Source organism: Melitaea cinxia, chromosome 14 (assembly GCF_905220565.1).
Source record: "Melitaea cinxia chromosome 14, ilMelCinx1.1, whole genome shotgun sequence".
Classification (NCBI taxonomy): domain Eukaryota; kingdom Metazoa; phylum Arthropoda; class Insecta; order Lepidoptera; family Nymphalidae; genus Melitaea; species Melitaea cinxia.
Window position 1 is genome coordinate 2,564,988 of NC_059407.1, and position 12,941 is coordinate 2,577,928.

Here is a 12,941-nt window from a genome sequence, read left to right on the forward strand (position 1 = left end):
ATTTTATTAGAAGGCTACACCCCGAAGTTGATCGTCGCCTAGGAGGCGAGTTTGGCATGGCATAGGCGTGGGAAAGAGCAAAGTCCACATTTTTTAAACTTTAATATTGTATTTCTTTATTAGTATTACGGTAATAATAATCATGATATACCTTCTTAAAATCTTTGTATTGTACCCTTCAATTTGATACCCATATTGTAGTATTCGAGAAAAAAATTTTTTTTTCATTAACTACAATGGCTTCGCGCAGCCGCCATGTTTGATTTTTTTTTAATGTCACCTATCTAAGAACACTTGGGCAGCTAAGACGAACCTAACGATACCTCAATTATGTAAATCCGTTCAGTGGTTCTGAAAATATGAGGTAGTAAAGAATATTACATACAAATATACATACATACATACAAGATACGCGCGAAAAACATAACCCTTCCTTGGCAGTCGGGTAAAAACACGCATATGCATTAAAGAAAAACCTACTTCTACTAACGTTAAGATGAAACCAAGTCTCTCCTCAACTGGGCTGTCTTAACTCATTAGAATTCATTTTTTTATTTTGCGTCTATTACAAAACTAGCGTAGACTATCGCCAATGTCACGTGGAAGATAGATTTAATATTAAAATGTCTATCGGAATATCTGCGTTGTATTTTAAATCAAATGTATTCAAGGAATTCCATCATCTGCAGCTTTTTTTGTCGAATTTGGCAGCTATGAGACGATATGAATCTTTAAATGATATTTAACCTTGTCTTACCTATGATCGGCTACAAATATGGTGTTTGTATTTTACCGGAAATATAAAATGACTAAACAACTAAAAAACTTTGTAGGTACATTAGTCGAATAACTTTAATCATTTAACTATTTCGGCTACAAGTAAAGAGGTTTAAATAAAAACGTTTTTAATTGTTATTATTTGAATTTTTTAATACATTTCAAAAATGTGTCTACCGTTATATTAATGTAAAGCTAAAATCTGTTTTGTTTGATACTAGTTTTCGAATTAATATGTATTTAAAAAAATATTCGAATTATAATAAAATGGTTCTTTAGTAAACATAGATTTTTTTATCTTATGTATTCTCTCAACAGGTTTCTTTCTAAAAAACAAAGTAAATGTCTTTAAATACTGCGTGGAAACAGAAGAAACGATCTTGCATCTGACAAGGAAAGTCTTTCCGCTGACCCCCTTCGATTTCAATTAAATTGAAATATGTTATTCTACATCAAAATCTTAGAGACACGTATTTTTTTTTATCGGCGGAAAAACGTTTCTAAGGGGTGAAAATATCCCCTAAAGTTGAGACCTCCGAGGGTAGTTTTCAGGTTTCGCCTATTTTCACTCGAGATAAGCGAATGCACCCAAATGGATAATCAACTTAATGATAAACGATGGAAAATGCAACTGGTTTCATATCGGGGGGTTGCACAGGAAAAAAGTTATAGGGGTTGAAATTCACAAAATCGTTATAACAAAAAAACGATAGCACCTATCTCGATGGTTTCAATTGCATTTTGAAGAGGGCAAAAAAGTAGTAGATACGGGTTTTTGCGTTTTTACCGCAAATGACGTTAAGGGGGTGAACTACCCCTATATATGTTTACAGTAAATCTCAATAAAACGGCAGTATTGAACACTTTTGGTTCTATCGCTTTCACCAGTTATGGAAATGCTATTTCCAGAAAAATATATCTATCCATCGTTTGAGATGTAGACGTTGAAAATTGAAAGAAAACACGTATCACAAGGAGAAGAAATAAGAAAACAAAGAAATACTGCCGTTTTATTGAGATTTACTGTAAACATATATAGGGGTAGTTCACCCCCTTAACGTCATTTGCGGTAAAAACGCAAAAACCCGTATCTACTACTTTTTTGCCCTCTTCAAAATGCAATTGAAACCATCGAGATAGGTGCTATAGTTTTTTTGTTATAACGATTTTGTGAATTTCAACCCCTATAACTTTTTTCCTGTGCAACCCCCCGATATGAAACCAGTTGCATTTTCCATCGTTTATCATTAAGTTGATTATCCATTTGGGTGCATTCGCTTATCTCGAGTGAAAATAGGCGAAACCTGAAAACTACCCTCGGAGGTCTCAACTTTAGGGGATATTTTCACCCCTTAGAAACGTTTTTCCGCCGATAAAAAAAAATACGTGTCTCTTAGATTTTGATGTAGAATAACATATTTCAATTTAATTGAAATCGAAGGGGGTCAGCGGAAAGACTTTCCTTGTGAGATAAATGTTGTCGAGCCGACTGAGCGAAAACTAGTAAAATATTAAAAAAAAATCGATTAAGTATTAAGTGTATTAAGTATATTAAAATAATAGAGTTTGGGCGATTGAGTAACTTATAGATGCAGGGCTGATTTTAAGATGAAATTCTTGAAATATGCTGTATTTTTGACAACATCTACTGATATTTTGACTCAATTCTGTACATATTTTGAAAACGACTATTTCTATAATAAATTTAAAGTAACATCAAACATTTTTTTAACTTGAAATTTTATAAATCCGCATGTAAAAATATATTATAGTGCCTTTGTTGGTCTTATTTATTCCTTTGATAGTCATAAATAAATACATTTTTAATAAAATTAATCTTCAAAAGTATACTGAAAATAATAAATAAAAATAAAAAAAGCATTTCACCTTCGTTACGTGTGAAGTTTTAATAGCAGATCAAAAAACTTATCACTCAGCAATATGTGTCCAGTAATTAAATTATTTTTTCATCAAAAATTTTATTTCACAGCAAATAAACCAATTGATTATTAAAACTAAACAGTAATAATATTTCGAAAACTAACATCAAGACATGCATGTATTTTTTTTTCTCAGATGTTAGAAAAAAATTGTTTTATTCACAAATAAACTAATTTCAAAAACTCAAATAAATTGATTGGTCAGCAAATTAACTATTCTTGCAGCAGGAGGAACTATACTTGAACATGGTTCCTATTATTATATCAAAATTTGCTGTACTTGGAATACTTAAAATTTCAAATGACACGTTCAACAAATTAATATGTATTTGTATAGCATTATTTCTTATAGATGTTGTGGACCAAGTTATAAATAATTCCTAGGGCGGAATGCATAATTATAATTCGGACTTCCTTATCACATTGCCTCGAAATTGTGAACATCGCCGTCCTGATTTCAGAAAATCTGATAATTATCTAATACACAGGTACATTTAAAGGCAATTTTTATTACATTTATTTGTGAAAGGACAAAAGGCTTTTGATATTTGACAACCAAGTGACAATTTTTTTTGACAAAAGACATCAAATGTTTCACAGCTAGGAACATTTTGTAAAATTAAATTGTCGCTTTTAGTATTTTCTTATATATTTTTATATTTCTTGACGCCGCGTTGGCGCAACGGTCACAGCCATGGATTGTACCTGTTGCGCTGGCGGTTGCGGGTTCGATCCCCGCACGTGACAAACATTTGTTTTGCCCATACAGGTGTTTGCCGTGGTCTGGGTGTTTGTGCAGTCCTTGTGGGTCCCCACCGTGCCTCGGAGAGCACGTTAAGTCGTCGGTCCCGGTTGTTATCGTGTACACCTGATAGCGATCGTTACTCATAGTAGGGAATATATCCGCCAACCCGCATTGGAACAGCGTGGTGGATTAAGCTCTGATCCTTCTCCTACATGGAGAAGAAGGCCTATGCCCAGTAGTGGAAAATTACAGGCTGAAGCAGAAGCAGCAGCAGTATTTTCTTATTATTTATCCTTCTCACCGTTTAAACTTTCCTTGAACTTCCACAAATATTTCAAGATCAAAATCGACCAAATCTGTCCAGCCATTCTCAAGTTTTAGCGAGACTAACGAACAGCAGTTGATTTATACACACACACACACACACAGGCAGATTAGATAAATAGGTCGGGTTAGGTTAGGTTGTTTTGTTTTAATTGACTGAATAATTTTTTTTTTATTACGCTGTTTGAATAATTGGTCAAGATTAGATCATTTTCGACAATTACAAATTAAATTTATTTTTGGGTAGTTGCCTTGTCTGTTTGTCTGATCCCGGATGGATGGGAACGTATATGCGCCCAATCTTTCAAAAACTATGAATGTAAAAAGAGGCAGCGTGGACGTTCCATAAAAGCTAAACCTGGTTTCACAATTCAACAATATTACATAAAAGTAGAAGTATCGCATTGTTTGTATGCTATTTTATATTAATTGTTGATACTTAGGTGAAATAATTAAATTAATATTTAGATTACTTTTTTCAAATTTAATGCTTTTGAAGAAATTGCCGTATCATTTCAGCACATAACAGTCCACTGCTGGACATAGGAATTCACAAGTTCGCGCCAAAAATGGAGTGAACTCATGTGCCGTATGTGATTTAAAAAAATAGTGCGATAAGTTTACCGTACGCTAGTCATTATTTGATGTGGGTTCATAAACGAGCAGTACATCTATCTGCTTTGAACTGGATATATATCTGCACTGCTTTGGACATAATGTAGAGTTGTTTAGTTTGCTCCCCGTGTACTGTAGTGTTTAAATTAATGATAACAGCGAGCCCGACTAATATATCTTTGTACCCATTTTTACGAAAATCGCGTGGACGGAGGAGTATGAAATTTCGCTCACTTATAACTTATTCAGAGAAGGAGTGCATAATGCTTTTTTATGCATAAAAATATATTAAATCAATAAAAAGACGTTGTCATGTATTTGACACACACACGCATATATACTCTTTTGTTTAATAATGTTGAAACTTCAAAAAACCACACTACTTGAAATTGGCGACATTATTCGTCTTATCTTGGCACTAGTGAAAGTCATAGAATATTGATCTAAACAATTTAATCTTAAAATTAATTATAATGTTAAACTAGCTGTATAGGTACGAAGAGTAAAAAATCTTACTTGATAAAGTTACGATAACAGTCTTATGAATTATAAAAAAAAATTATCGTAAACAAAATATCGCGGATCATTTACGATCTATTAAATATACGTCAGACGTCTGCGTTGCGATACAAGAGTACCAAATAAAAAAGTCTTTTGTCGCTTTTAAAAATAAAGCGATCAGGGGTCCATTCAAAATGGATACACTTGGCGAGGTCAACCGACATAAACAGAGCTCTGTCAAACACTAAATCGAACTCTATCGAGCAGTCTTCATAATTTGGACGATCATTTGACACTCATTGCGCATCAGAATGTATGGGAACAGGGGTCATTTTAAGTGGTCAGTTCGTCCTACCGCAATAGGTCATGATAAGTGGATGGCAAGGTGAATGCTTTTTGTGCAATATATCATTATGGACGAAGAGACACACGTTTTATTGATTGCGTTCTTAATTTAAAAAAATTCTTATAGTTTTTAAACTTATCCGAGCCTTTTTATCATTGTATACTTTACAATTTAATGTATAAATGTAATGTACCTACAAAATTATGTAATAACGTTATAATTGTCGTAGTTGCTGTCACTTTTTTCGTTACGATATCTCATTGCTTATTTGCATCATATATTATTGCTTTAAAAGGAATTTAGGAAATGTTACTTGCGCAATAGTAATTTTTAAATTTAAAAGAAACAATCAATTTTAATTATGGCTTATGAATTATTTAACTACTGTTTACGTGAAATAATACAATGGGCATGTATGTACCTTTTTTAATTGCGTATTTCCGGGTTGACAAAGTGACGACAATTGATTATGTATTACATACCATACGATACAACAACTCGTTAGATTTGAGGTACCTTCTGACTGTCACCACGTTAATTATTATTGAAGTATCAGTCGAAAGAAAAGCTGAAATTTGACTTTTACTAATACAACATGTAAATATAAGTTTTTATATTAATTGTTATTAATAATAATCACCTACTGTTGTCTAATGTTTACGCTAATTTCATTCATTATAGTCAAACAACTTTTTTGGTTTTTATCGTGACCATGGTCGCTGTAAAGTATCCGAAACGTCGGGCATTTAAAAAACTTAATAAACCGCGATAAAATCCGAAAAAGTTGTTTCATTATAATTAGCAGCAAATTTTTCTAAATAAAAGGAAAGGATACTGATATTAAAGGGTATAAGGTAGGGGATAAGGAATTTTAACCTAAAATATGGGCACAAATAAAATAGCTACAAATTCAAAACATCTTATAAAGAAACAACTCAAATTTGCCTAGTTTAGCTGTAGCAGTCATGTGTTAAGGACGGTATACCTAGCACGAAAGCGGTATAGTAAGAAAATCTGGAATATCACCTAATAATAAATATGTTGGTTTTTTTTTTACCGATATAATTATATATAATTTCCTAATTTTGTATGAATAACTTGAACACAAAGTGGGTCGTCGTAAATATGTGATACGGTGTTTAAATATCAAGGCCCGAGACGGTCTGATCCCAATCTTACATTAAATTATTATTTCCTAAAGTTTGCGAATTTCGTAATTATTAGAATAGTATAAAATAAACGTTTTTATTTGTTTGTAGACACTGAAACGAACTATTGATTGATTTTATTAAGAAAGATTTTAAAAGATATAATTGATGTTAAACCATTTTGCAGGTACCAAATTTTGTGTAGATGAATCCGCGTTATTTTGCTACTATATGATAAAATATACTTCAGCCTTCAATCACCTCACTATTTTCACTTCACCTCATTCACTATTAAATTCATTTTAAAATAGTATAAATTAAATTTGAGGCCGAAGTTAATTAAAACAGACCCTTGCCCTTGTGACAATATGCGTAATTAGGTTCTAATTATGTACGAAATGATTGCGTTGAAGGTCAAAGGAGGTGACGATTAAATATTAAATTTTACGTGAGAACCGCCGTTAATAATTATTATTATACAATACCTAACTTGTAACCGCGACGTTGCTTGAAGGAACTTAAAAATTTCTAATATGCCAAACGTTTTTTTTGTTTTATGTAAGCACTAATCTATAGACTAATTATTGAGGAAGATAAACTGTGACTTAGGATTGTATAATTATGTTTGCTCGCAAAGGAAAAAACCGACTTCGTTTACATCGACAAGTAATACAACGTAGGTTGACGAAAAAATTAACAAACGCACTAGTTGTTACTACGATTTTCGAGGGTTTTTCTCGATTCATCTCTGGAATTCCATCATCAGATCCTGGTTTCCTTATTATGGTATCACACTTGGGATCTCCTTTCCAACAAAAACAGAATTATCAAATTCGGTTCATAAACGACGAAGTTATCCGATCCGACGAAGTATTATTATATTCTCTCCTTCTCTTTTTTTGAAGTCGGTCAAAAAGTACTTGCATATTTTCAAATATTGTGAAATACACACACATAGGTTATATATTCGTACAGTACGTATTTTTCGTCTTGTTTACTGTGTTCTGTTCACTACACCTCCTTACGTATTTTAAAGTAACGTCTTTTGTTTTTGTACTCACATTAAAAACTTTCTCTTTATCAAGAAGAGTCGATACTTCCTCCTTCCCTCCTTAACATTGCTTGTTATCTACTATGCAATCTGTTCAGTGATGGAACTCTCTACCCATTGATACAAAACCTACACGATTCTTAAATTATATAAAAGAAAATTAAAAAAACATCCAGTTATTATATACTATATACATATATTCCACTATATATTACTATATTGTAAATAACTTATCACAAATGCTTTTACTGAAAAAATAAATTTATAATTTATTATTTTATTTACGTTTATTTAAATATAATGTATACTAGCCCTTCTGCCCGCGACTTCGTCCATGTGGAACTTAAGGGAACAATTCTGTCATACATGATTTTTGCGAAACTTGTTTACGCAGCGCACGCAGCGAAAGCTTTCAAAAGGAAAAAACCCTCGATTTTGAAACATTTTTTATTGGTGCTCCGCTCCTAATGGTCTTAGTGTGATGATATATAGCCTATAGCCTTCCTCGATAAATGGGCTATCTAACACTGAAATAATTTTTCAAATTGGACCAGTAGTTTCTGAGATTAGCGCGTTCAAACAAACAAACAAACAAATTCTTTAGCTTTATAATATATTGTTATAGATTCCGTATGTCATCATTACAGCCTATCACAGTCCACTGCTGGACATAGGCCTCCATAAGTTTACGCCAAAAATAGCGTGAACTCATGTGTTTTGCCCATAGTCACCACGCTGGGCAGGCGGGTTGGTGACCGCAGTGCTGGCTTTGTCGCACCGAAGACGCTGCTGCCCGTCTTCGGCCTGTGTATTTCAAAGCTAGCAGTTGGATGGTTATCCCGCCACCGGTCGGCTTTTTAAGTTCCAATGTGGTAGTGGAACTGTGTTATCCCTTAGTCGCCTCTTACGACACCCACGGGAAGAGAGGGGGTGGCTAAATTCTTTAGTACCGTAGCCACACAGTACAGTACCGTAGCCACACAGTACCCGTATTCCGTATGTGTCTGTATATATTAACTCAAAATCAGTAGTATTTATATAGCTCTAATTGCTTTATACGTACACCACTACTTTTCTATTTCTTCTCTCTGGCAAAGGTACAAAGGTTGTATAGAGGATATCGCTGCTTTAGCGATAAAGCAGTTTCTTGTACGTCTCTGTAGTTTTATTTTTTATCTCGTTTGTAAGTTTTTATTTGTATACAATAAAAAGTATTTGTATTGTACTGTATAAAATGAAACTTCCGAGATGTCTGGCAGATATGATATAGGTAAAATAATTTATAGATACTATTTTATCTCATAGACTTACTGACAAATCACTTTTTGTTGAACTTCTAGCATCTTTCTTACTTTAGGTCTGATAGTAATCTACAATTATTGTATATTATATGTATCACTATGTTAGTTAGCGTTAAGCTAAGTGACCTTTTATCTTGTACATTAGATATCGCTTGAGTTTCAACTGTTTTTAAATATTGTTATTTGAATACATTTATTTTATTAAAGAAGTATCACAAAACTTTATGTTTTATCTTAATTTCAAACCATATTTCGCTTAATTTATTTACACAAAACGAGTTTATGTAACAAAAATTAAAGTTTCGATATAATTTGGATAATTCTTTTTTATTTGTGTTCGAGATGACATCTTTGCTAATATTATATAGCTGAAAAGTTTGTGTTCTTTGTTTTTTTAAACGCGCTAATCCAAGAAACTATTGGTTCGATTTGAAAAATTATTTTTGTTTTGGACAGGCCATTTACCGAGAAAGGCTGTTTTCCTCCAATTAATGCGGGTATAATCGCGGGGCACAGCCAGTGTAGTATACATAATTTCCATGACCACTGTTATTAGTAATATTCATGATAGTAGTCACGATAGTTGTATATACTATGTGTATATCTAGTGTCTATCAATTAGGGATTCATGGATGGCCTATAACGGCTTAAGGAAGGGCAAACGAACAGGAGAGAATTTGTGTTCCGTTGGAACCCGTTCGGTACGAAATTCTGTATATTAATTACATTGTACTGCACTAAAGCTGAAGAGTTTATAAGATTCCGATTTGCGATACTTCAACTTCTTTGGTTTCAATGGTCGAAAATTCTTTCCATTTTCAAACGCATTATTTGAATATTTCAACCTTGATTACGTCAACATTCGCGTGCAAATTTTTTTATTTCGCCTCCACTCTTTTTTATTATTTTTTGATCTCTTCGTATGGATAAATATCATCATCGACTTGGAAGTCGTTAAGCAAATCCAAAGTGAAATTAACAAATAATATTAATATCTTCATAAAATATTTCTTATAATTATTTTTATAATTAATGCTACATTTATTTCTTATTACAACATTACGTAAAACGTTTTTTTATCATTTGCGCAGATGAACCCAGTAATACGTATGAAGAAATCTTAATGAACATTCTGATAAGGTATCGCGGGTCAGAGGATGATCGCGTTTAAAAATATAGGCCTTCAAATTTGACAATATCAAATATGTCACCTTGTCCAAAATATCTTTAACTAGATGATACGCCTGGTTTCTTCTGCGTTAAAAATACTTTGTAGATTAAATGTCTTTTATCATTACTGTTAATTTCAGAATCGTTTTTTTAGTTTCTTAAGCCATACACAATTTTAAGAAATTCCTTTACATCATTAGATCTGCGTTTTCCATTAACTAAATTTTAAGCTGTATTATATTAATATTGTCAAGTTATGATAATAATTAAAAGCAGCTGTAAATGTTTCCGTTTCTTTATATTATAAAGAAATTTGATAACGTACACAGTGCATATTCTCAAACGTCATAATAAACATTTGTACTCGTATAGTCTAAACAGAGAATTGTTTTAAGCTGACATTGAACCTAAAACTGTTAAGTAAGCTGTCAATGTAAATATTTAATTTACGAGTCTATTTTTTTTAAATTATTTTTTGTGTCCTGTGAATAAAATAACTAGAGCTCCTGAAGAGGGTTGGGGATAAGGTCAACAACGGGGGGGGGGATAGGGTCAACAACAGCTTGTAGTTACTCCTGGTGTTGCAGGTATCCGTAAAGTACGATATCCGCTCACAATCATGCGAACCGTACGCTAGTTAGAGTCGCCTTTGTAGTTTAAATAATAATGTAAATAAACTTGGAACACAAAATAAAAATAGTTTAATGTACAGGTCTCTCGGCATTTTGACGAAACTAAAATTAATATTCCCACTAAATCTTAACTTTAATTTCAATAGCTTTATGAATATTAAAGTCAGTGACATCACTCTGCGGTTCAGAGCCGCCGGCCCTATTACATATATTTCATACATTTTACGCTTATTTGCATAATTGTCACATACGATCGTTCAAGAGAGCATGTCTTTGTTATCTCCGCGTTATACCTTCAGGTCCCACTCTCGCCCTTTAGATGGCGCGGTCACGATTGTTATTATACGGTATTTTAATTGCTAATGCTATGTAGCTCTACTTAACAATTTATAATTAATTCTGACTTAATATTGTCTATGAGTATAATGTTTTGAAGGTATTTTCTAGATTACTTGCGAATTTTACATGGAGTTCTGAAGAATTTTCGACAAATATTCATTTGACTATGGTGGTGAGAACAAAGGCCTTATGATAATGTCGTAAATTATTAAAAAGATTCACATTTTGTTTTGAATATTATTGAATTGAATGTTAGTTTTAAAATTTGTGCGCGTATTTCATTTTGTGTAATATTATATATATATATATATATATATATAAGACCAATGAGTTATATTTTTTTGTTAAAGCATAACACAATTTTGATTCATCTAAAACAAAGATTTATTTTTTAAAAACAGATAGGTTTTACATAACAATTATCACAATCAAAAAATAATTAGGTAGGTACTAACCTAAAACAAAGAATCGACAATTAGATGTTCATGCTTTACAATTGTTATTATAAAGACTTAAATAGTTCTTTACACTTTGAATTGAAGCAAATTCACAAACAAGTACGTTTTAAAGACATTATAAAGAAAACATTTGTAATCTAATTAATTCTAACTGTTTGATTTGGACAAAAGAAAAAATACGCTTTTATATTCTCCCCACTGGTGGCTCCCTCTTGTAGCTTAACTGATAGGTACATACTTAAAAGTCAATGTCGGTGTCAACGTCAACACAAAGCTATATATATATATATATATATATATATATATATATTTAAATATATATATATATATATATATATATATATATATTTTTTTTATTAAAAGTAATTCGACTGGCTACTACGAATTAAAAAAAAGATAGCGACGCATTTTCACTAAGAAAATTAAATTAGTAAAAATTAAAAGTCCCATTATTCACTTACTAACTTTGCAATTCCACGAAAGCAAATTCCTTGAGGTAAGCCGTATTGGTAATCAATACAATTGTTTATATTCTTTTTTCTCAATACTATTCTTTTTTCCAGATTTACAAAGGCCTGGACATCGTAACTGCTAAAGCAACTCCTAAAGAACGGGAGATGGTACCGCATCACCTACTCGACATCCTAGAGCCTCACCAGATTTTCACTGTTGTTGACTTCAGGAATAGAGCGCTGAAAATTGTATCCTTTATAATTTTGGTGACAACTGCCTTATAATATCCTTTAACAATTGTTATAAAATGTACATTTGTATTAAAAATTTTGCAAATTAGTAGCTACAGAGGACATTTTAACGACTAATTTTCCTTAACATATAACACGTCTTTTAATACACTATTACGCTAAAAATATCATAAAAATGTGAAGTAGGTACAAGACTTATTTTTCATTTACTAAAACTTGCACTGTCTAGCAAAATCAAACAACCTCCCTCAACTGTAATAAAGAAAATAAATAAAATGCAATATTTTATTCATCTCACGGACATTTCAAATCGTCGTTAGTCTGGAGAATCCAAAAAAGAAGCAAAACACAGCACTATGGATAAAGGAGATCTTTATTTAGTAGGAAGTAGTCAGGTTGCCGGTAGCTTTAATTTGTCAAGTGTCGTACAGTGAGAGACGGTGTTTGTTCAGCAGTTTCGAAGTCCGGAATGCGACACAGATCTTGTAATAGAATTAATGTATATTGTTCGATATGAAAAATGTACAATATTTAGACTATAATTATTTGTACAAATGCACACATGTCGATAGGTGTGATGATAATATTTAGTAACGGTTACGATTACATTGATATGAAAGAAATATATTTAAAATTTTAGTGATTTTTTTAAACAACATTTAGTATTTTTTTTTCTTGTAAAGGTTAGTTTTAAGTTTTTTTTTTTTTAAATATATGCCTCACATCACATGTGGTTAAACGGTCTTTACTTACCATAAAATAAAAACTTGTCTAAACCAAACAAGAAGTCACATGGAGTTTGTTTCATATTACTGCTACGCCTGGAATCACACACCATGTGCATGTATTACAAATGTACGTTATTCTATATAATATTTTTCTGAATTTCT

General features: G+C 32.0%; 1 protein-coding gene and 1 long non-coding RNA gene across 2 annotated transcripts in view; both read left to right on the plus strand.

The window, feature by feature from the left end:
• The window catches only part of LOC123659823, a gene marked incomplete at its 3' end in the record, with an annotated part of 130,229 nt that overhangs the window by 108,524 nt on the left and 8,764 nt on the right, over positions 1-12,941 (plus strand). The window contains exon 2 of the mRNA XM_045594993.1: positions 11,911-12,048. Coding sequence (XP_045450949.1) covers positions 11,911-12,048 — 138 coding nt within the window. The remainder of the gene's footprint in view (positions 1-11,910; positions 12,049-12,941) is intronic.
• On the plus strand, positions 1,837-6,742 carry LOC123659722. Its single transcript, XR_006744075.1, has 3 exons — positions 1,837-2,242; positions 3,919-3,923; positions 6,732-6,742. It is a non-coding gene; the product is annotated as an uncharacterized LOC123659722 (long non-coding RNA).